A 24,677-nucleotide genomic window follows, 5' to 3' on the forward strand; every position below is an offset into this window, starting at 1 on the left:
AAACGGCGACAAGCAGCAAAGGGCTTCTATAGATTGCTATAGAGGAGGATCAGTCGAAGCGAGAGGAAGGCGGTGACAACGCCCACGAACGCGGATGGCCGGCTCTCTAGAAAACCAGTCGTGGCACAGAGGGCTCTCGCCTGTCTTGCCCGGCTGCATGCACGCGTTTACTGGCAGCAGTCTCCGCTGAGACGACAGAGTCGGGAAGTCATGACTATCTTTGTCTTCGGCAACCCGGTGAAATCTAATCGAGGAAAACTTTTCAAATCCACAACCGGCGACTAACAAGTCGTCGCTCAACCATCGTGAACTATCTGGTCCTCAGGAAAACGTGCCACAGCTCTCATCTGAACTGTTTCCTCTTGCCGTATCCAGTTCCTGGAGCCCGTGTCTCAGAAGAGTGACGCAGTAGCAGAGCGTTCTAACCAGATAACTTTATACCAGGGAATGAACGTGTCCAAATCGGAAGAAACTGTCAACATGTTTTCTGAATGGGAGAAGAAATCATTAACGCATTAGCCATGTAATGTGGCGGTGGCATTCGCCAGGAGTTTGAACATCTCACCAATAGTACGCCGGCGGCCTGAGATTCGGTAGTATCCTAAACCCCCCTGCCCTCACCAGAGTAAAAATAACGCGAAAATGTGTCTCTCGAGGCGCATTTGTTTTGAACCAGAGGTGTGTCATGTTCCTCTTCTGACACCGCTAGGCCCAACCACATCTCAGGAGCCAGTGTCTTCAAAGAGAAGCTTGTTGTAACGATTGCTTCACATAAGCTAACCCCTCGGCCGCTGTTCCCTGTGTTTTTCCCGCTGGCAAAGACACAAGTTGCATAGTCAAAGAGCGCTATAATACTTATGTGGCACTGGGTTTACTTTCTACGAAGGCGCAAATGTGCTCTGGTGGCAGGCGGCAGCGCTTTTATGCACGGCGGCTCTTTGACAGCGGGGCGAACGGTCACTGCGGCGATCACATTGCACCACGAATTTGCTCTCTTTCGCGGCAAGCTAACGGCCACAAGCCCATCCCCCGTAGAGTCTGCTGGATGTTCTTTCCTTGCCTTTCCTCCGAAGCAATTTCGGTAGCCTCTTGGAGAAGTAAGAAACTGGTAGGGTCGCCGCCTGAGTCTCTTCTTCTCGGAACCCTTAGCACCCCGTGTCCGACAGCTATCTGTCTGCTCTGCCCAACTGTCTAGAATACAAATAACACGTCCCCAATCAGATGAGCACCATGCGCTGTAAGATGAGTTTCTCCAGTGCGTGTTTGTCCCTATCATTCTCTGCTGGGCTGGAGGATTACTTACGTGTGCCCAAGTTTGCTGTAGTGCCGGAGGCGCTTTGTCCACGACTATCAAATATCATACGCCCCAATAACGCATCCGTAAACAGGTGTTGCGCTGCCATCGCCCTCGGCTTCTTCTAGTCGTGGGGTGAGGCAGGCTGCAGTTTGCCAGCAGTATCTCATACTCTCTAACAGTTTGTTGTGTCGGCGAAAGTCTCCTTTCCACGAGCGGGAGGTAGCAGCAACAAAGCTGCTAGCGCAACATTTGGAAAACCGATCGAAAGGTTCAACGATAAAATACTCGTGATATTATTACCCTACGCGACACGCAGCAAGGCATCTCGCTGAGTGTCCCACTGGATCACTTTTTAGATGCAAACGGTATAGACTCCGGTCTGCGGTATTTCCTGCGGGGAGATGACCAATTCATGGCTGCCCTTCACCGTAACTCCTGATTTGGTCGCCTTGAGTGTTGTGTTGGTGTGGCTTTTCCCTCTATAAAACGTCCCAGGAAGGACTCCGTACAGAAATGCCAAGGACACATTTGTTCGTTCGATTCAACGAAAACATGGGCCGGCATAACAGCGGTTTTCTTTTAACCAGCAGCTGGTGTTGAAGCGAAATGGTGTAACAAGACACAAAAGAAATCCGACGTGAACACTCTTCTGCCTCTGCATGCCTCGTCGCGCTGCATTCCCAACTACGAGGTTGTGACTGGTATGGCTTACCAGAATATTTATGAGACTCCACCTAAATGCAAGAATCGGCAGCAAGGGGAATGCCCGGTATTCTGCGGCCGTATCGTTCATGGTTCCCGATAGCCCAAACGAAATTCTCGGGGATTACCAGTGTCATACTGAATAAATTTTAGTTTTGCTCTTCATTTAGTAGGCCTTCCGTGGTGTGCCGAGGTGTGAATGACAAACACCAGCGGTAACATGTTTTCTCTGTCTGGTCCTAAAAGGAGTTACCATGGTGGCGTATTAGGTAATATTTTCAACTTTGGTTTTATAGGGATCGCGCTTAGTCCGTTTGGATACCATCTTTACGGGTAATCGGACAAAGTGTCCAAGATACTAACCGACGATTGCCAGTCAGTTCCGTTTCAGCCGCAGACTGATTCAGAATAATGGGCGCACCATCTTGAATTTCGGTACGATGTTACCCTGGTTTCATCCTAACGTGAAGATTCCCTTTTTTGAGCACCTTGCGACCCATAGACATCTTTGGAAAAACTTGATGTGCGACAGCGACTTTGGGTTGGTGAGCGGTCAACTACCAATGAGCCAGGAGCTTCTTGTGGGGCCTCTGAGGACTTTGTGGGACTTTCTGTAAGATGCCTACAATGATAAGGCCTTATTTGACGCATCGTTATAGCCTGCACTGAACTATCAGCTTCTAACGGCTTCAGTGTGAGACCAGAAGCAGGTCGAAACGGTCCTTCGGTCTCAGGGTGCCCCCCTCTTCGTGGCGTTCAAGATCGTCACTACATCAGTGAACCACGACGGCAGACGTCATCCGCTATCCCACATCTAACGGGGTGCATGCTGGTTCACCGTGACGGGTTCTAACATAGGGGCTGGTAACCGGGTGGCCCTACAGAAAGTGTCTTCAGAACTGTTTCATCAGCATGAAAGGCAAGAGGTCGCTTAGAGGCAAGCCTGCGAGTAGACTCACTTTGTTGCTTACCAGCATAAGCAGAGAAGAAGCGCTTTCAAGATGGAGTGCAAGAGATTTTTATTTTCATGTTTATTGTCTGTATCGGCTGCCTTATGTTTTGCTACCGGCTCTGCCTTCGCATCGAAAGACCTTTTCGCGGAAAAAAATACCCTGGCGGACTTGGACGATCTGCAGAAGTCGAGTGCGAACACGTGCACCAGTGAACAGTCGCCTATTACAATAAATGTTGGGCCTAACGAAGAAGAAGCAACCTTCAAGTGTGATGGTTCTCTTACTACCCTAGAACCGGCAGACTGTTCCGGCGACGCTTGCCAGTCGCCGGTGGTGGTGACCTTGGAGCAACCAAAGGCACAGATGATTTATGATGAAGAGAAGTGCGAAACCCCAAAGCTTTTAGAAGACGTCTTCCCCGGAGCCACGCGGAAAGACAATGTGCATGAAAACACTTACACGTTGACTATCCCCAAGAAAAACAGGAAACAGAAAGACGCTTGGTATCAGTGCAAAAGTGCACTGTTGTCGCGAACCAACAATTCTTGCAAAGTTAAAATCAGCGTCGCTGCGGGGCCAACTGAAGATCAGTCGGATGACACCACGTGCTCCCAGGAAGGTTCGAGTATTACAATAAATGTTGGGGCTGAACAAGAAGAAGCAACTTTCAAGTGTGGTGGTTCTCTTACTACCCTAGACCCGGTGGACTGTCCCGGCGGTTCTTGCCCAGCGGCAGTGGCAACCTTTGACGTACAGCCGGTACAGATGATTTATGATGACGAGAAGTGCCAAACAGCAAAACCTTTAGAAGACGTCTTCCCTGGAGCCAAGCGGGTGGACGGTTCGCCTGAAAACACTTACAGGTTGACTATCCCCAAGAAAAACAGGAAAAAGAAAGACGCTTGGTATCAGTGCAAAAGTGCATTGCCACGATCGAACAATCCTTGCAAAGTTAAAATCACCGTCGCTGCGGGGCCAAGTGAAGACCTGTCGGATGACACCACGTGCTCCCAGGAAGGTTCGAGTATTACAATAAATGTTGGGGCTGAACAAGAAGAAGCAACTTTCAAGTGTGGTGGTTCTCTTACTACCCTAGACCCGGCAGACTGTCCCGGCGGTTCTTGCCCAGCGGCGGTGGCAACCTTTGACGTACAGCCGGTACAGATGATTTATGATGACGAGAAGTGCGAAACTCCAAAGCTTTTAGAAGACGTCTTCCCTGGAGCCACGCGGGAAGACGGTTCGACTGAAAACACTTACAGGTTGACTATCCCCAAGAAAAACAGGAAAAAGAAAGACGCTTGGTATCAGTGCAAAAGTGGATTGTCACGATCGAACAATCCTTGCAAAGTTAAAATCACCGTCGCTGCGGGGCCAAGTGAAGACCTGTCGGATGACACCACGTGCTCCCAGGAAGGTTCGAGTATTACAATAAATGTTGGGGCTGAACAAGAAGAAGCAACTTTCAAGTGTGGTGGTTCTCTTACTACCCTAGACCCGGCAGACTGTTCCGGCGGCTCTTGCTCACCGGTGATGGCAACCTTTGACGTACAGCCGGTACAGATGATTTATGATGACGAGAAGTGCCAAACAGCAAAACCTTTAGAAGACGTCTTCCCTGGAGCCACGCGGGAAGACGGTTCGCCTGAAAACACTTACAGGTTGACTATCCCCAAGAAAAACAGGAAACAGAAAGACGCTTGGTATCAGTGCAAAACCAACGGGCGAACCAAAAATCCATGCAAAGTTAAAATCAGCGTCTCCGCGGGGCCCGAGGAGCCGCCCGCTCCATCAACGGAGAACATATGCACTGCCGGTGGAGTGCTGAATGTGAATGCGTCACCTGAGACGCCTCTCAAATTCGTCTGCCCGGAAGATCTTCCCCTGAAGCCAACCAATAAGAATCGCGTGTACGACAACAGTGATGATAGATGCCACACGGAGGTGGATTTGTCTACTCTCGTAGATGCGGAACTGACTGGAGCCACTCCGGCTATATTGGAACCGGGGGCTTCACTGTATACACTCAATGTTAAAAAGCTGCCCCAGAAAAAAGCACTGCTCTGCTATAAGTGCGCAACCAACAATAATTTGGAAACCTTGAGGCGATCGAACGGAGTTGAATCTAACGATTGTTTGGTTAAAGTTGAAATCGAGGCGGATCCTACGGCAACGACTTCGTCGACGCAGACTCCGACGACGTCATCGGCTATCACTCCGGAAAGTACACTTGCGGCGTCTTGCAACGTCCTAATTGTGGGTTTGTTAGCGGGAGCGATCCACACGATCTAAAATCGGAAGGAGTCGTTCCTCGCAGCGGCTGTAGCTGGTGTCATTCTCGAGCACAGCAAGAATACAAAGCGATTACGAACGTTTTCCCCTTGGTCGGGCCTGATACCGCGTTAACGCCCACTTTTCGTTAACATTCCCGGCCGCGGTCTATAAGGAAGGACTGCGGCCACAGCCAGCGCTGTTCGTGTCTATAATTTGCAGAAGAGATAACATGCCACGTTGTGGCTGCGATTGGTCTGGGTGTACTAAAAGATCCTTTCCTCGTGGATGTTTGACCAACGGAAACTGATAAGCGAGCACAGACCGCCATTGTACGCGCAATGTAGGGAGCTTAGAGCTTTCAGCGGACTTCCATACGGACATTGATTGACCCCGCCGGGCCAAAGACATAGCAACACGTTGTTTCTTGGTGTAGCGTGGTAGTTCCACTTTTTCCTCATCCAGAGACACTCAGCCTGCAGTGGCATCACTACGTAGCGATCACGCTAGCTAATGACGATACATTTCGACAAGGCCCCACTAAAAACACAATGCCACACCCTGCAATGCTTCCTGAACCCGCCACTGTCGAATGCTCCTATTCCTCCGCGGTAGGGATCACGCTCACGGTTCGGTCGTCTCGATGGCTCTGCAGCGGAACAGCATCTGGTCATTTGTATTAGGTGACGGCATGAGAGTACCCAAGTAGTCTCGACAATGCCTCGCGTGTGCACGTTGCTTCCCAATGTACATGACGTCGACAAGCGACTCCGACGGAGAACGACACACTCAAAGAGTCCTAAGCACGACCCTTCGCAGCAGGACATACTGACTGCACTGGGTGCCCAGTTGCACTCCGACTGCAGCCAATCTTACTGCGCGTGGCCACGAGTCACCAGACCAGCCTGCAGACTTAACATGGCAAAACATGTGTTAGGCTGCCGGGGCCACAAAAGTTCTCCAAAAGTACTGCGTTCCAATATGATGCACCTTTGGGCGCGCCTGTGACCCTTGGTACAAGGCGACATGCACTTGTACACGGTTTACGAGCAGACGCCCTACTGTGCTGGCTACGAGGACGCACTCACAAGCGTGTGTACGCGCGTCCAGTTTCACCCATTGCCATTGCGATGACGGGTTGATCTCACGTCTATCTACGTGTATTCTCTCTCTGTAACGGACGCTGAATGGAAAACCGGTTCGCGGCCTGACTGAGCCGCGGGGTTCACTTCCTTTATTAATGGCGGCAACGTCTCGTTCGCACACACTTGCAAACCAGTCATGCCTGGACCAAACCTCCAGTCTGCAAAATGCTTCCTCTTCTTCGACCTGAGCTCGTTGTCGGAACTTGCACGTGTGTTGAATTTAGAGTTTGGTAACCGTGCAAAGTAGCAGTAAGTGGTATTAAGGTCGTACAGCCGCAGCGCAACTCATTCATGTTAGAAAAACAGCTACCGCATCAAAAAAAGTTTCCACAAGCAAAAACAAGCATTGATCGTAACTCTCTTCCGAAACCAATTTCTTGACTGCTTCTGTCTTTAGTTGCCTCCTCCATTCGGTTGGGCCTGTACGTGGTAATTCCCGTTACACAGGTTTTCCATCGACAGTTCAACCTCGTATCCCACTTCTCTGTGTGCACGAAGCCTGTGCCTCCCTCCAGGACAGCTTTGACAACTACAGTGTTGTTAGCTCACTGTGAGTTCGATCTGGTCGGCTTCAGTGGGAAGACATATCGAACGCTTCGTATCTCCACTCTTTAGGGGCCTCCTGGACTATTTTCGCGTCGCCCTGCCCCCGCTAACTATTCCTCGCGCGTAACAGTGGAGAGCCCCAAACCCCACGGCGTCAACTGCCACTGTTGCACCCGTTTCGTCCGGCGCGAGTGCTCGCGCGCCTCGCGGTTGACGCAGTTCTCTGCCCCAGAGTCCGAGCACTGCGAGGCCGCGGAAGAAAGGATCTCACCAACCCTGTGCTCTCTCCTGTCTATCGATGAGTCTTTTCTTTCCAACATGCTGCTCCCCTTGTTTCGATTCTCAAGTACGAACGCTTCATGTCGTTGAACCGACCGCGGAGTTGTGTGCGTCCATTCTTGACCCAAGTCTCCTTCACTTGGCAACGCTTCGTCACTCGCCGCTGCGTCGCTTGGTGCCCCACGACTCATCATGGGCTGTGAGGGCAAAATATCCACCTCTGCATATCGAGAAACGTTCTCGCTTTCAGGTTCCTCGTGCGAGTTCTCTCGTCCGGAAAAGGCAGAATCTTGCTCGTTCCCTTGCATAGAAAAACTGCTGCAGTGTTGCCCCTCAGCGACACTGCCTCTTGGGCATCTGAGGTACGTGCTGTTGTCGGAACTCCCGTCCTCATGCCCGTTTTCTGCCGCTCCAGATATCTCTGACTGCTTCGTTGAGAGCTCCTTCACACTTGAGAAAGCGTGGTCTTTATCGCCATGCTCATCGTTCCCATCTCCATTTCTGTGGAGGTCTACCTCTCCACTTGGAGGTACCTCTCGCGACTCTGTTCCACCGTTACCGGAGTCATCATTACCTCCGTCATCCCGTTTTCCCTCAAGTTCACTCGTAGACTCGCCTTGCTTTTTCTCGGTTCCTTCGTGAGCTTTCAGTTCCTTGTCTGCCTCACCAATTGCCGCAAACTCTGTTTGATCTCGAGGCAGGAATAGCCACTGAAAGCCGCGCTTCAACTGCACAACGAGGCGTTGCCACAAGCTCGGCTGTTCGCCCTGCTGCATGCGGGTGCGCAACCTCTCCACTTTGCTCCGGTACGATCCGGATGGATCGAGGATATCTGAAATTTCCTCCCCAGACAGCGTCTCCTTCTCGAGGAGCTGAAGAGCCACCTCGCGAAGCTGCCTTCGATGTTTGCGAAGCAATTTCTCCGCTTTGCGCTCAGCAGTCATCACCAGCTGCTTAACCTGACGGACAAACAGCATGCCGGCACACGCTGGAGCATGAACGAATGCACAGTAGAATGCAGGGGAAAAGAAAAGCTGCGATCTTTGTTTTCTTTCCGTTTGCTTCACAGCCACACTGTGTCTCAGTAGGAAGCACATATGATGTAGAAACTGTTCATAGGCAGATCACGTTTTCCGGTGAGAAAGGCGAGCACTCGTACTCAGGTTGAGAAACAGCCACAACCGACGGCTCCTGACTTCACTTCCCCAGACCACACTCCTTACCATCCTTGTTCTTGTTCTGCCTATTGGAACGGTCATGTGCGACACACAGCCAACATTTGGGCGAAACGAACGCTCCAGGTTGCGCGAGCTAGTCTTTCCGGTTGGGCCTCCTTGGGACACACACTCACTGTTTACGGTTCGTAGACATCGGGTACATTCATGCACCAGCATGGAGGTACACCGGTTTTTCAAATACAACTCCAAATGCATATAAATATATATCCGCTTGTATGTTGCCTTCACCTGAATCCTTTTTTCTGCTCTGGACTTTGCAGCGCCTCTGTTTCTACTTCAGGTGACGGCCTCGGATTCTGGACTCCCCACATACGTACTTCTTCTTCGACGAGATTGGCGGTTTCGCTGCTGATGAAGGCCCGACGGCTCCTGCCGTGCACCTGGTAGTTGAGGGGTCCGAGCTTCTCACTCATTCCCCACTCTGTGACCATCACGTAGGCCATGCGAGTGGCTGTTTCAATATCGCTGCTTGCGCCGTTGCTCAAAGCGTCCCGCCCAAAGACGAGACGCTCCGCGACTCGCCCACCCATGCACACACACAGCCGCGCCTCGAGCTGAGCCACGCCGTGGCCATAACGGTCTTCCAAGGGGACCTGACAGCGAAGAAAGGTCGAAAGAAAACGTTGAGCAAACTTCCAAACCACCTCCACAGCGCACGTGTGCTTTACACAAACACACTCCGGTGTACGTGACGAGGGGGAGGTTGCTCCCATCGAGAGTAACCGCGAATCCCCACCCCTCTCCCCTCCCCCCGCGTGCGATGTCTTAAACGAGAAACCCCATGTACATGTTATGTCTGCCTAGCACACGAGAAAAAACCTCGACATTGCCAGCACGCAAAAAGACGCCCGGCTTCTTCTAGACTCTCTCCTGGGCCCCACCTATTTCCTTACCTGTTCCACGAAACCTAGAGCGGAGCCCCTCGAGACGATTGTGGCTTTGTGAATCGGGTCGGCGTACGGCTGGAGATAAAACGCAAGGATTGCATGCCCCGCCTCGTGGTAGGCTGTCAGCTGTCTCTGGTAAGGCGACATAATTCGCGTCTTCCGGGCCGGACCCATAGTCACTTTATCCCGTGCCTCGTGCAGTTCTTGCAGCGTCACCGCATCCTTATCTGGAGAGACAAAGGAGAATATGGAAAACTGGGAGAGTCCGAAGGTAGAAGACGATGTGTTTGCTAGTCGCACGTCTTTCACAAGACACACGGGAAAAGGGCGGCCTTTCTGGCTGCACACAGCCGCGGGTGTACAAACGGGGCGGGGAATCCATAGGACTAGGCAACGTGACTGCCTTGACTCATGAGAACTCTTCACTCCGACGCGCAGTCTAATTCCCCAGTATATCTCCGCTACGACGTCCACCGCATTCGTAGTTGTTCTGAGCATCCGCAGAAATATGCAGGTTTTTTCTGACACGTTTTTTTGCTCTGTCTCGGGCCGTACAGATGGCGCTGTCTTACCTGCACGAGCGGCGAGGAGGGCAGCTTCATTGACGAGGTTCTCGAGTTCAGCTCCTGAGAATCCTGGTGTTATTTTAGCGATTTGTTTTGCCAGATCTCTGTGCACCTGAGTGAGGACACGCTTCTTTTCCGGTTCTTCCGAGTCTTCCTTTCCGTCTTTATCCCCAGCGCCGGTCTTATCTAAGAAAACGGGTTTCTCGGTTCCTCTCTCAGGATCGGGACGCTGTCTGTACGCCTCTGGCCCAAGCCCCGCTTTTCCGTCTGCCTCGCGCCTTCCCGGCACACCTTCACTGCCTCTTTCTTTCTCGTCCTCTCCTCGCGTTTCAGATGTGGAGCTCGAGTGGGAAGCTGAAGAGGCAGGCGCCCTGTTCTGTGCACGCGCCCGCTCGTCCCCGCCACCGACCAAACTGGCGAACCCCGAGACTGCTCCTTCCTGCGACTCCGGTTCGACTGGAACTCTCTGGAGATACTTCTGAAGAATCAACTCCCGCGCCGCCACGTCTGGCAGCGACACGTGCACGATGCGGTCGAACCGCCCTGGGAAACAGAACACAAGAGAGGGCAGGACGCAAGACGTGCCTCCCCAAGGGTTTGCAGAGAGGTTATGCACACACCAAAAGAACTGAGGCATTTGCCGCTCGATGTATCCACCGGACCGTTGTCGCCGATTCTACTGGTACCACGCCTTTCGCTGGCCCAGGCATACCCAGACATATCCACCGCATGAGGTTCCCGAGGTAAACACACGCATGCACAATATTTATAAAGTGGGGGTTCAGCGAGCATAATGAAAGTGGAACGGCGATGTGGAGGCTCCCACCGCAAAAGACACTCCCCCGCGTTATACGGGGCAACGATTCCTGTGGCACACTGCTGAACTCTTGACGGGAGACACACACAACCAAAGTGAGAACACGACTGGTGTCACTTGCCTCCCCAACTCTACTCACCCGTCTCCTCTCGAGTTTGTTCCTCTCCAGCACATGCATACAAAGGAATATATGTATATGCCCACTATCCCACATGCATATACCTATATATATATATAGGTATATATATAGGTATATATATATATATAGTTAGTGGGTGCCACTAAATGCGGAGTACCGGTCATCGATGTGCCGTGCCAGTCCACCTCGTCACTCTACCTGGTCTAAGGAGGGCAGGGTCAAGTGTATCGACACGGTTGGTGGCAGCAAGAACGACAATCCGGTGCGCCTGGTTGAAGCCGTCCATCTCAACCAGCAGCTGATTCAACGTCTGATCGTGTTCACGGTTGCCTGCTCCGGGGCCACCAGCCGCCTGGCGTCTCCCGCCGACTGCATCGAGTTCGTCAAGGAAAATGATGCACGGAGAGTGGTTTCGAGCGTAGGAAAAGAGACCGCGAACTCGCCGCGCGCCTTGCCCGACGTAGATCTCCACGAACTCTGACCCAGAGGCGTAGAAGTACGGGACGCCAGCCTCTGACGAAGAAAGACAAGGATACAGGAGTAGAAATCGGTTTCCCCCCGTCAGATGGTTTGACGGACATAGTCACACGCCAGCGAAGAAAGACGCGCTTGTGTTCTGACTGGCACCGCGCACACCTCAGCATGCGTCGGTGACAAGTGGACCGTTTCCGGACTGGGAAGGCATGGCAGGAGCATAGGAGGCGCAGTTCAAGTGGATTTCCTCGGCCCATCTGCCACGAGTCCCGCGCAGATACAAGCGGTCTCGTTTTGTCTCTGCTTTTGCCAAAGACGTTTCCCCCTCAGGCGAGAACCAGCTGAAGCCGGTCCGGATCCACTTGCCCCCAGCGGGGCTCAACCATCTTTTCGAGAAGAATCGAAGATCTTAAATGACTGGCGCAAACGTGCAAGAAAGAACATGACAGAAGCCTACAAAGGGAACGCTGGAAAAGGAAAATAAAAACCAACACCGACACATCCAGTGCCCATCGAAACGTTGGGACGCTTACGGCTCCCCGCAGTCCATGTCAGCAAGCATCTCTCGCGCAGACCCTAAACGCCACCGCACCCGTAACACGGCCGACGAGTTTCTGAAGCCGAGGCCCTTTCTCCCGCTTACCAGTCGCCACAGCTCGCGCTAGCGCAGTTTTGCCGGTCCCGGGGGGTCCAACCAGCAGAACGCCTTTCGGCAGGCGCGCTCCCAGACGCTCGAACTTGGACGGATCGCGCAGGAACTGCACCACCTCCTGCAGTTCTGTCTTTGCCTCTGTCAAACCTGTAGCGCAGCAAACACAGACAACACAACACTTTTCCACACGGCGCATACGCCACTCGCGTCGTTTGTGAGTCCTCTTCCCTCTCTAACATCACGTCTAACGAAAAGCCGTCACGGACGCCGTAGTTCTGAATGCAGCTCAGACTACACTTGGGCAACACCGCGGTAAGTGAGAACACTTACAGAACGGCCCACCCGTACAAGAGGCTAAATCCGGTTACACAGGCTCCTCAGATGATGACTCCAGATCGGGTTGCGCGGTTCCTTGGTCCGTCGAAATGCGGTTGAAAGTGTGTAACAGAACCCCCTCATCGCGATGTCTCGTCAGCGTCCTCCCTGTTTTCCGCAGCAGCCGGAAGACCTTTTAAGCTGTGACACGTTGTTCCAGAGCACACCACGAAGAGAGAGAAATCCACCCGAATTCTTCTCTCCCCGCGCAGTCCCGCTCGCCAATGGCACTCAACACTCACCCGCCAAATCGTTGAAGGTGAGGGGCGGAAAGGTCGGCTGGGGGGGGACGAGGGCCGTCTCCGAACTTGCGGCGTTTGAACCCAAAGATGAGTTCGTCGCTGCACAGACATGCACCATGAACATACTGGACATGCACCATGAACTTAGTATACATCCACACCAAGAACATAGACTGGGATGCCTTGAATGATTGAGGGCGCATGTGCACCCGTTGCTCGCCTAGGGTCCGTTTCAGAATAGAGCAGGCCTCTACTCTTTCGGTGGGAGTGCGGGTCCACCTGCTGCTTTTCTAACAACTCTACCGACTGCGGCGAAACCGGTCACACCGAGTCAAAAATACACACGATCACCTCATTGTAGCTTCTGGAGCAAGGGAAGCGAACCGAAGTTCACGGACATGCAAGTTCCAGTTTCAAGGGAGAAGATATGCTGCCTTGATCAGGCAACTCCCTGAGCTTCCCGAGACGAGCACTTGACACTGTGTATCGCGACACATCAGGAACATTCTCTACAGTGGTGAATGCCCAATTTTGTCCTATTCACGCTGAGTAGCAGCTGCGAGAGAAAAAAAACGTGTACTGGCGGCCGGTGGAGGCCTTGGGTGCAGGCTTCTTTAGGGGAAGTCAAGTGCTTGCCCGTGGCCACCCGACGCTAAGGCGCGTTTCTCCTGACTCCTTTCTTGCAGGCGTTCCAACCCAGTGTTTGTCCTCGGAAGAGCGCAGACTGTCGCTCACTGTTATTCATCTGATTGCCGTAGCCGCCATCTGACGGTCGGATTCCTTCATCGTCCACTCCTTCGTAATCGGTGGAATCCAAGTCCACGCTGTCCGCCCCATCGTGGAGCGAGTGGAGCAGGCGAAAGGTGAGGAAGGAGACGAACATCGGCCAGATGGCCAGACCGATGCAAACTCCAATAAGAATCAAGACGATTGCGCGCATGCGTCCGCCGCCTTTCTTTACGTTCTGGTGCGGATAGCCTGGAGGCGCGTCGCCTTGTGTTTGCCCGCGAAGAGCCGGGTTGGTCCCGGTTCGTTGAAACGCGTGTGAGTCTGAAGTGTTTGCAACATGAGGGGGGCTGGAAAGACCCGAATCGTACTGGTAACGTTGCTGTTCACCGCGAGCACGAGGTGTAGGTGAACCAGCTCCTGGAGGGGAACCTGCCGCATCAGGCGTTGGACCTGAAGGCGGAGGCAGTGCCCTGTTTGAATGCGCCGGCATATTCGGTGTGGTGAAGGGAGGAGGAACGGGAGGCGGGGCGAGGGCAACTAGGGATGAAAGACTCGTTCCCACGCGAAACGTGTCACCTGTCGGATCCCGTGCATAGGTGTAGGTACACGGAGCAGGAGGGATGGGCCTTAATGTGTCTGCGTTGTCCAGTGCAGCAAGCACCCTGGTGAAAGCCCGCCGGCCGAGACTCGGACTGTCGCTTGATTGGCGGTCCGACGCGTTCGAAGAAAACTGGAGGTTTGCCTCAAACGAGAGAGGGAATTCGGGCCGGTCTCCGGCTCCGGTATGCGCACGTTCTAGATAGGAGCTAGGCGAAGAACTGGAATCCTGGGAATCCGAAGAACGGGACAGATTGCGACTGTCGGACCCAGGACGGCATTCACCAGTGCCGAATGCACTGCGGCGACTGCCTGCACGTCTTGGGGTACTGGCACGTCTGGGAGAGCGAGAGCGTACAGAACTCTCGCCGTTACGAGGACTCATGTGGTCGAACAGAAGACTTCACCACGCCGCCGTCGGCTGGCTCACCTGAGACACGGAGACTAGCGGAGGGCGGGAAACAACCGGGGAGACAGGTCTCCGCTCGCGCCGGTACGTTCGCACGGCCTTAAGCGTGCGGGCCCTGGAAACCGTTGGCATAAGGAACGCAAGAGGAACTACGAATTCTGCCACGGAGGCGATTCTACAGACCGAGAAAATTCAATGCCGCGGCGAGAAAAGCAATTTCTCACTCCACCCTAGCTCTTGGGGAGACGAAAGTAACACAGCGGCAAAGCGAAGCCGTACCGCAACGCGGATGTCTACTCAGACACGTACGGGAGACGAGGCAAGAAATCTAGGGAAACTTAAGACCGCAGGAAAGAAAGCCCTGTACGACTAGACCTTCAGAATCGGATCACTTGGCATGCCGACAGACAGCCCGCCGCCACCAGATATATTTCGAGACAAGCCGATAGGGTGTATGTACACTGGCGTCGGAGTGCAGTGCCACACCCGTGACGCCGACGAGGGCTTGTGTGCGTGAGAATTCCAGTTTTCTACCATTCACTCCCTCTGCTGATGCGGCCTTGGCAGCGAAGTTGCATGTCCCACCCCCAGCCGCGAACAGGAAGTGCCTTTTTTTGCGTGGTTGCGCGGTGTCGGCATATCTGGAAGGGACCAGGCCAGCGCTCCTCACCTTAACACTCCCACTGAGGCGGGCGGCGCGCGCGGCACCACGTGTCTCCCGTGTCGGTGGCCTCGGAAGCTTCTGCGGCTGCGGTGCCTTGCCCACTGCTAGAGGACCCAAAGGAAACTTGCTATTTAGCACTCTCGTCTCCAGGTAGCAAACAGTCCGGGGTCGGGTTTCGCGCAGAGTCTCGCATACGCACGGGGGAAAAAATGCGATCGATGCTTTGCCTGGATGATTTTCACTTGCTGCCCAACGCAGCTGCACGGTGTCTCCGGGGAAAATCGTCAGATGCTACACACGGCCTAACGTGGGTAACCTGAGACTACCAACCTACACCCCTTGCTCTTTACGGATGGCGCAGCATATCCGTGCGGTATACACCACTGAAGCAATAGCAGGGGACACTGCATTAAAGTACTTTTCGAATTAGACAGACACCGTCCAGCTCCTGCCTGACTGCCTCGTTGCCAGCCTGTTTTACGCACGCGGACTCCCCCACAAACTGCTTGCTAGCCCCTTCGCGAAACTGCTGCACTGCTGGTGATTGACGCCAAAACGAACCTTGAATCCTTCCAAAGGAAACCCTATCGACTGGCTCGTCTAACGCCAAAATGCAAAAACCGTACCCAGCGTCCTCGAGCGACCAGAATCTATTGCCAGTGAAGTCCTTACGCCTTGTTTGGCGGTAGCCGCGTGGCATCCATACTAGTGGCGACGGTGCAAAACAGTTCAGAGTCGCACTCTGTATTTCCCCCCCACCGTCAAGCAGGTGAGTGCTCCTTGCTTGTGTTGTCTGACGCGTGCTGTGTTCTCACTGCTAAACACTCCACGACCACGTGCCTCGTTTTCACCCTTACTCGCCAAAAACGCTGCGAGTGCCGCCTGGCCAGAGTCTGTCGTCGGTTGAGTGCCTCTAAGCAAACTGCCGATCAAAGGCCAGTGCACGAGGCGCAAGCGCAGATTTAGGCATCAAGGGTGAACTGAGAAGGACACGCTTGAATAGCCACAATGAATCTGACTGAAGTCACGGCAGCACATCGTGCGCCGACACGGACATCCACATTTACAGTCCTAACGTTCCTTTCGTCTAGTCAAGAATTTACCCGTGGACCTGCTGTGTACCCCGGGTTCCCTCCACTCCCTTTGCTACTTGTCAGGTGCCGCTCGGGGCTACTTCACGGCCACCGACACACCCTACTGGAAAACGGCGTCAACCAGTTCAACGAGCGTTTCACTGATCTTCTACGGGAGACCGAGGTCGATGGACCCGAAACCTTTGAGTGAAGTCGTTTCCTCAGCGCCAGTATACAGAAAACAGTATTCTCGGGTGCTTCCGCCCCACATTTTTTCTTGCTAGAGCAGTCACCCTTTTCCACGGGGCCGACACAGACCAGACCTTAACTGTGGAGCAGCTTTCCCAGCACTCGACTTTGAAAGGTCTCGGGCAAGCGTGGACGCTCTCACGAACGTCGGCGAACGCGCCGGCGGGTTCGTGCGCCCGACAGCAGACGGCGAGGCGGCTGTCCGGGCCAATTCGCTAGCCCGATCTCCGCTCGTAGATGCCAGCGACGCCGGCCGCGGCCGTGGGAATGGAAGACGAGAGGAAAAGGACGAGGGATCATGCGTCTCCGCCTCTGAGGCGGGGCGCTGTTTCATCGCGGAAAAACGCTGGCGGAAAAAGCGAGACTGGGCCTTGGGCCCCTCCATCTCGTCTGCCTCCTCGGCGAGCTGTTCCTGCCTCTCCAACTCTTCCATAACAGCCCGGATTCCTTTCGCCCGAATCGCATCGGAAACCCGTTCACTCCTGGAGCCGGCACAAGTCGACCCTTGCGCCCCATGGAAGATCTTCCCGTCTGACTGCCGCGCAGTCGCGCTTTCAGCACTCGTGTGGTAGACAACCCTCCCCCTTCCTCCTGCGCCAATGCTAATCCCTCGACGAAACTGATCGGTTCCTTTTCCTCTGCCAAGCGCCGCGCCTGGCCCTCTGGACAGTGCTGAGCTGCCAGGACACCACGCGCCGGGAACCGTTCGGCGCAGGTGTGCCGACTCCCGAAAACTCCCTTTGGATCCGTACCACCCCGACTCGCCCCGCGACTCGTCGTCTGAACAGTCGTTCTTCTCAAACTCCAGAGTGCCACAGGCGAGCGCCCCACCCTCGTCTTCCCCGACGACCGCCGCCATGCCTCCTCCTGGGAAGCTCCGGGCTGGCCGCGCAGCAGACGAGACGCGCGTGCACCCCCGAGAAGCGAGAGAGGCAAGGAGACGCGCGGAGGGCGCAGCAGTGGAGAGTGCCTTTCCCAGAGAACCGCGGCCGTTGGCCTTTTCTGCTTCTCTTTGCTCGCACAAATCACAACACCGCCAGGCATCTGCGCTGGAGATACCCGCGGACACTGGACTCAGGTCCGATGCTCCTTCCTCTCCATGTGAGTGGTTCTTTCGTTCCACCTCACGCTTGCCTGCCTCGGCCTCTCTGCAGTTCATGCACGGGGTCGCCCTCTCGCTGGGAGACACCCCGACACACAGGCCGCCTGGGGGCCGTGGAGAAGACGGACCGGACGAGGGCGTGCCTTCGGGGCTCTCGGCACTGACTAGCTGGTCTTTTCTCTCTCGCTTGACGCCCCCGGGGCAGGACGTGACGTCCTGTTCCGTTGCCTCTCTGTTTCGCTTCCTCTCTGTCCCCTGCTGCGCTTCGCCACTGCCGCGTCGACCGGAGGGACCGGGTCCGGACGAACGCCGAGGCGGGAGACTCTCCCCAAAAAAGTTCAGAATGCGTGCGCGCCGACAGACTGTTTCTTCGCAGTACTGTCGAACTTCTTTCAGCGACTCGAGGTCTTTTCGATAGCGTCTCTCCATATGCTCCAGCCTTGCCTTGTGATCGTCGACCGTCTCGGCTGTCTCTTCGCTTTCTTCCTCCGGTTTCGCTTCTCCCCCTCGACGGTTTCCAGTCCCCTTTTGGGGGCGCGCGCGGCCCTTCGGCTCCCCCTTCGCGTACAGCTTGAGCTGAGAGAACGTGTAGTCCATGATGTAACGCAGGCTCTCGAAATTCCGAGGCGAGTAATAGAGAAGCGCGTGGGCCGGGCGCCCGTCTCGGCCGCAACGTCCCGATTCCTGGTAGTAGCCTGTTAAAGACAAAAGGCGAAGAAAGGCGAGATTGAGTCGAGACCGATCCGAGGTGTTGGATACGTGAACTAATCACGTTGCATAAATACAACCAGTGAAAGCTCCTTTAAGTTCCATGAACGGAGCCGAAAGCCAAACGCGCAAAGGGAAAATCTCGCACCTGACAGCGCCCCACTGCGCGCCCCTCAACCTTCAGGTGTCGACAACGGGGCGTCAGCGCCTGACGTCGAGTGCGGAAAGCACGCGAGCACGGAAAGACGCGCACGCTGCGCATGGAGGAAGAACTCTCCAACTCGAGAGGCGAAAGGCCCGCAGAGCAAGAGAGACGAAATGGAGTTGCGTTCGCCTCTGAGAGAACACCTGACACGTGTCCGGGCAACTCGCGAGACGTGGAGGCGACGGGAAGTTGCGAGGGCCAGAGAAGAAGGCCACCGCTGCGGGGTCTTCCTAACGGCTCGGCAGAGCTCCAGATCCCCTCCTTTCGCCTTCATTGTCCGTGCTCTGCAGAAAAGCCTAGGCGACGGGCTCTCTTCTTTGACTTGTTTCGTTTCCCTGGTGCCTCCTCTCTTCCCGGAACACCCATGCGCGCCCCAGTCGCGTCCCGTTTCCTTGATTTCTTGGGGTTCGCCAGTGGGCCGCCCTTTTGCGCCTCAAAACCTCTCCCGCCTCGTCGACACTGCCTCCCGTTTCCGGCTTCCGTTCTCACCTTCCATCGTCTTGGGCAAGGAGTGATGGAAGACGAAACGGACGTTGGGGTTGTCCACGCCCAACCCAAACGCCACGGTGGCGACGAGCACCAGAATCTTCCCCGTCATCCACGCTCGCTGGAGTTCACACCTAACCTTGTCGGAAAGGCCAGCGTGGTAAGCCTGAGCTGGAATCCCCTTGCGCCGGAGGGCTGTCGCGACCTACAAAACAGACAAAACACTTTCCCTTCCAGGTGTCGCTCCTCTCCAGTGGTGGCCCGTTTCGCATACATGCACATACGCATGGAGGCTCATGGACACCGATATATCTATATATGCCAGTATTATTATATATATACATATATATAAATGTAGACGCATATGTCGTGTTGAGAGACATGCGCGACCGAGCCGTGGTACCCGCGGAGCTGGAGTCCGGGGAAGCAGTTTCGCAGTCGTGTCTTTAACGCCGCGATTGCTTTCCCACACCATTCCGACGTGCCACAGTCTTTCGGGGCTGGCTGAGCGAGAAGAACGGCGCACGCAGTTTTGTTCCACGGAGAATACTTGGAGCGCATCACACGCTCGCAGATACTACCCTTCGGGGTAGTTCCTGGTTCGTCGCCTGGGGAACTTTGTGGATACGCTACAGGTCAGGTAGGACGACACCTCGAGTTGACGGCGAGGGCCACATCCGCTCCTGTATTCTCCATCTGTATGCTCTCGTATCCCATCCGTGTAGTCGGTACAAACGAGCATAAAAGGAAGGTGACTGAGAGAGTCGTTGTCTCGCGCTGGTGATTCGCGTGATAACCGCCCCGTGATGGCGGTCGTCCCCGGAAAGAAACGAACGGTCCCAGCCGAACTAGACAAAGACGCACACTGTCGCAGGTCGCTTTTTTGAAGCAGTACACGATCCCGCACTCTCCTCGGTGTCGCGATGCAACTTCTGCGCCCATGTCTTCCAAGGTCCAGTCTTCCTCCTCCTCGGCGGCAGTCGCTGGGTCCCCTTCTAATGCAGCCTCCTCGTCGTCCGCTTCGACAGGTCTCGGGCCGAGTCGCCTCTTCATTCGCACCTCGTAAAAAATGTTTTTCCTGGAGCGCAGCACGCGAAAGAAGCCGTTCGGCCGAACCCTGCGTTTGGTAACGTAGATGAATCTCCCACGTGAAAAAGAGAAACAACACTTAGCACGCAACCCATCCACGACACGCCGCAACCTGTACATTCTATTTACATTATATATGTGCATGCACATATGCGGAGAAGCCTCGTAGGTGGAGCTAGAGAGTTTAGCAGGGTCGTGGCCTTGGCGAGCCTCGATTCACCCTTGAGGATTCATCCACTGAACAGGCGCTTGCGGGTTCCTGACGCAGCGGCTCGGGGCGGAGAGAGTCGCCAGACCCCGTGTTCTGGAGACGAGGGGAACCGCGACACGAGATGCGCGCTCGTGATTGGGAAGCAAGAAAGCATTCACGCATTCGGGGAAGAGGCTTCCCGAGACGCGAAAATGTGTCTCGTATATACAGGCCGGAGGGGGACGGCGAACCTGTCGAACGAAAGGCCAACTCGAACCGCGTCTCTCAACGCCAAGCTGGTTTGAATGTCCGCACAAACTGCAGGAGTCGCCGTCGCTGTGCAGGCCAAGAGGGGAGTCTCCGGCAGAATCGTGCGCAGGACTGAGAGGTTTCTGAAAAGCCGGGACAGGGGGCGAGACGTCGACGGAAACGAGGATGCAGGGAAGAAGAGGGAGACGCAACCCCTCCGTCGGGGCAAGCGACAGACAGAGAAGAACGCGGAAGGCCGCGGAAAAGAGAGGAACGGAACGCCCCTCCAGTCCGTAAGGTAAGAGGTCCATCACAGGGGGTAATCACAAGACCACGAGAAGGGAAGAAACACGGCGCTTTGGCCCCAGCCAAGCATGGGAGTTTGTGCAGAGAAACTCGGTTTGGGATGGAGATTGAAAAGCAAAGGCCGAGAAGCAGAGTGAGGCAGTCAAGGGACGCGTTGCGCAAAGGCGAATCCAAGAATGGCGAAGGTCTCGCGTCGATGTCGCCGCGGGTCCTCAACACCGGTTCGCTTTCCGTTCGCGGACCGCGCTTCCTAGTGTCGGAAGGTTTGCCTGCGCGACGGCTTTGCATTCGTTTCTTTCCACTTGTTGGCAACGCTTTAAAGAAAGAGCGCACTGCCGCTCGACTTGCCTGTAGCTCCGCCGGAAGTCGTGGCCCCAGGTGGAGATGCAATGGGCCTCGTCGACAGCGATGAGTGCGACGCCTTGGCTTCGGTTTCCGTTCGCTTCCTCGTTTCTTCGGTTTTCCTTCGTTTCTTCGCCGATCCCCACGCCACGCCGCCTGGCCTCCAGCTGGCCCAGCACGCGTTGAAATGTCGGGCTCGACACTTGCTCGGGAGTGACAAACAGGAATTTGTACTTTCCGCGCGAAACAGACGAAGCGAGGCACGAAAGAGAGGAACGCGAGGCGCCGCCAGAGAAGGGAGACGACTGAGAAAGAGAAGAAAGAGAAGACGGAGGGGCGAGATTCGCACAGGGTGGGAAGCAGCTGAGGGGAAGTTCTCGAAGAATCGTTTCTCGTTGCGAAGACGAGAGAAGCGAATTGAAAGCCACAGCCGGCAGGTGTCTCTCTTGAAGACGGCGAACCTACGAGAGAAGACACACAAACGAAGCGAGACCGCAAGCACCTGTCGTGTTCGGCGCCACGAAAAAGAGACAGCGGCGTCAAGCTTAAGGGACATTTGAAGCGAAAACGAGCAGCCGACGGGCATGGGCAACGCGCTCGCCTTTCTCTCACCTGGTCATCCATCAGAGCCAGAAGAGGCGAGACGATGATAACGAGACCGGGAAGCAAAAGGCCGGGAAGAAGGTAAGTCAGACTTTTTCCGCCTCCTGAAAAAATTCATTCCGAGAAGAGAATCGCTTACGTGTAGAGAACCGAGACAGAGACATCGAAAACGAGACATGCCCACAAAGAACGGCCACGCCCAGCGACAGAGGGACACAGATCGGAAGTGAAGATGCAAACGACTCGTGAACGATTCGCTTCATATCGGCTAAGGTCTTGCTACAGATATCCACATGCAGATGTCTATGGAAATGCGCATGCTACGTGGTCTTTCTGTCTCCTGTAGAAGAACACATACACATGCATGGCGACGAGATTAACTCGTGTATGTACATACACTGGTTGACGTCTATCGTGTCATATACATATAATATATATATACATATATATATATATATATATATATATATACATACGTATATATATATATATATATATATATATATGGAACGATAAAGAAAATGTTTAATGCCCGCATGCGTTTGGAGTTTTTCTTCTCTGCTACTGACCTGTGGGCATGATGACCAGCGCGTCCTTGCCTTCGAGGATGGCACGTACTGCCTGCTCTTGACCCTCTCGGAAGGCGCTGTATCCAAATGCATTTTTGAGAGCCTGCAGCAGGCTCTCGTCTCTGAGAGACTTCCCCGGCCTCGCGGCGCCTTCTCCATCTCCCTCTGCTCCATCTTTCTCGCGCTTCTCAAAAAAACACGCATGTCTGTCGGTCTCACTCTCGGGGCGTTTCCGCGTCAGCGGTCCCGCGACACCCGCGGCCTCCCGCAGCTTCAGAGAGTCTGTATTTCCACCCAATGGAGGCTTTCCGTCCCTCTCCTCTTTCTTCTCCATCCCTCCCTCTGCGTCGTTTGTCACCATGCTTCCTCGTTCCAAGGGCGGAGCAGTCAGCTCTCAAGTCCGGTGTAAGCTGCGTCCAGTTGCTGGCCTGTCTGCCTCAGTTTCGGGGGCTCTCACAGAAGCATCGGCCGCGCCGTTGCTAGGGAAGGAACTTCAGAAAGACACGGGTTTTGCGGCCGAATGCTTCCTTCTCTCTTATATCTTTTTGAGAGAGGTGCTGTTTTTTTTTCTTCCTTCGTTGTGACGAGGGCGGGCGAGCGGCCAAAGACCAAGAATGCCGGACGCCGAAGGAAAACTGTCGTTGACGAAGACGATCGAGACGGGAATCAGCAGCAGGTGGAGCCGCCAGGAAAGTACGGGGCTGGTCCGGATCTCCCCTTCATCAAACGTATTCGGGGACTCGGACATTTGTCAGCGGCCGGGAGTTGCTGCAAACAGCAGTCCGTGGACAGTCATTCCGCGGCTTCGGCAAGACACTGCGGGGACTCCGTCTGTTAATTCCTTCACTGGAGACGCCTTAAACGCGAGTCGCAGTTGTAGAATGTCGTTTGCGCGTTTAAGGAGGCAGGTTGAACTGGCCATGTGAGGTGTACGCCTTGCAGGGACAAAGAGCGGCAAACATCTGCTGGAGCGCTGAGGGCGCCGTTCTGTCTCGATGCTTGAATGCAGAGAACCACGAACACCTGAGGATGGGCGAAAGTCGTTGCGCGCGACGGCATCGAAACGAGACGGCGGCAGACGAGGACAGTAGGGAAAAAATAGAGAAATCGCGCTAGATGTGCAGATCAAGGAAGAGCATGCTCTGCGTTCCTCTCTGTCTTGCGATTCAGGAAAGCCTCAGCTGGACACAGACATCCGCGGCCCGGTGAGAACCTAGGAGGAAAAACTCTGTGAATGAGGGGAAATGGCGAGAGAAAAAGAAGCAAGCCCGAGTCAACTTTTCAAGGAGAAACAACCGTTTACCCCGACTCAGCATCGAGGCTGCGTTTTGCGGCCTACCTCCCTGGGGGATGATGTGCGGCGCGTAAAGCCGCCTTTCGCATCGCCGTCGTCCTCAAAAGATTCGAGGCAGTTTCGTTCAAGGCAAAACGCGAGAACGTAGCAAGACCCAACATTCTTTAGAAGATTTACGGTTTAGGGGCGTTCTGACACGAAGCCAAATGTCCTCTTCTTTCCTCGACACAGGTGCTCTTGCCTCGCTCACGGCGCGCGTTCGAGTGTGCAGTACCGTACCATTTTTCGTTTGAACGGCGCCTTGCGCGCTGTGCCGTGATAGCCGCTTTTTGCGTGTCCCCCTCTTCGCCGGGGATGTGGTTTTCGTGTTGTCCAGTAATCCTGGACCCAAAGTCGTTTCAACAAGGTCTGTTCCCTTTGTGGGGCATTCCAGTATACTCGAGGCTCTCACCGGCGCAGCCCTACGGCGTTCCTCGTGGTTCTGAAACAGCTTAGAAAAAGGACGGAAAACCGACGGCCTCCCTTCACTCGTGGCCTGGACACTGCCGCGTTTCTCGCAGCTCCAGCGCTTGCCCGTTTCCTTCGGCAACCGCTGATTTCTTCCCTACCAGCAAACTCGCGCTCGAGGGAGCGCAACCGGGGCATGCAGCCGCGCTGTTGGTCCTGACAATCCAGGTGGGACTAGAACCCTTGTTGCCACTCTTTACATCGCACTGAATGGGCATGCTCTTTTAGGGGTTACGAACTGCTTATCGACAAAAATGAAATCGAGCGATCTAAGCACCCGTCCCACTGGTTACACTGTACCCCTGTAGTGGTAAGTTTCGTCGCCGCACTACAGAAAAGTGAGCTCGAAGCTGCTGTTGGCTTTCATGCTTCAACACGAAAATGAAATGAAAAACGCCGTGCCATGTGACTCGATGTATGTTGTCTGGCCTACCATGAACAAAAACACTGCATCGGTATCGTCGGCGTGTCTATGTGAGCCGCGCAACACGGAGAAGGGCCAGACAGCGGCCGGATTCTAATCAGTAGTCACCCGAGAAAAGCACAAAGGAATCTGAGTAGCCCTTGAGTAAGGACGTTTGACGATTTACCGCGGCACATGGCACACGACAATCAGCGATGACTCTTGAAAGTGGGGGATACGACTCACGAGGGATGACACGCGTGAGGCGCACAAGTCACCCACCTGTTGTCCAGAAACATGGTTCACTTGCTCCACAGTCG

At 54.5% G+C, this 24,677-nt stretch overlaps 3 protein-coding genes across 3 annotated transcripts; 1 reads left to right on the forward strand and 2 right to left on the reverse strand.

The window, feature by feature from the left end:
- Window positions 1-3,000: 3,000 nt before the first annotated feature.
- Window positions 3,001-5,244, forward strand: NCLIV_027260 (SRS domain-containing protein; the record flags this gene model as incomplete). Its single annotated transcript, XM_003882920.1, has 1 exon — window positions 3,001-5,244. The coding sequence occupies one exon, from the start codon at window positions 3,001-3,003 to the stop codon at window positions 5,242-5,244; it is 2,244 nt and encodes a 747-aa protein (XP_003882969.1).
- A 1,780-nt stretch (window positions 5,245-7,024) lies between these two features.
- Window positions 7,025-13,466, reverse strand: NCLIV_027270 (putative cell division protein; the record flags this gene model as incomplete). Its single annotated transcript, XM_003882921.1, has 8 exons — window positions 7,025-8,152; window positions 8,749-9,024; window positions 9,325-9,545; window positions 9,891-10,427; window positions 11,039-11,353; window positions 11,958-12,113; window positions 12,584-12,682; window positions 13,319-13,466. 8 exons carry the CDS (start codon window positions 13,464-13,466, stop codon window positions 7,025-7,027), a joined length of 2,880 nt encoding a protein of 959 aa, XP_003882970.1.
- A 2,878-nt stretch (window positions 13,467-16,344) lies between these two features.
- On the reverse strand, window positions 16,345-22,514 carry NCLIV_027280 (putative ATP-dependent DNA helicase; the record flags this gene model as incomplete). The annotated part of the gene is made up of 7 exons (XM_003882922.1): window positions 16,345-18,101; window positions 18,809-19,010; window positions 19,670-19,883; window positions 20,336-20,476; window positions 20,973-21,286; window positions 21,594-21,688; window positions 22,154-22,514. 7 exons carry the CDS (start codon window positions 22,512-22,514, stop codon window positions 16,345-16,347), a joined length of 3,084 nt encoding a protein of 1,027 aa, XP_003882971.1.
- Between the last annotated feature and the right edge of the window lie 2,163 nt (window positions 22,515-24,677).

This window comes from Neospora caninum, chromosome VIIb (genome assembly GCF_000208865.1).
Source record: "Neospora caninum Liverpool complete genome, chromosome VIIb".
Taxonomy (NCBI): Eukaryota; Apicomplexa; class Conoidasida; order Eucoccidiorida; family Sarcocystidae; genus Neospora; species Neospora caninum.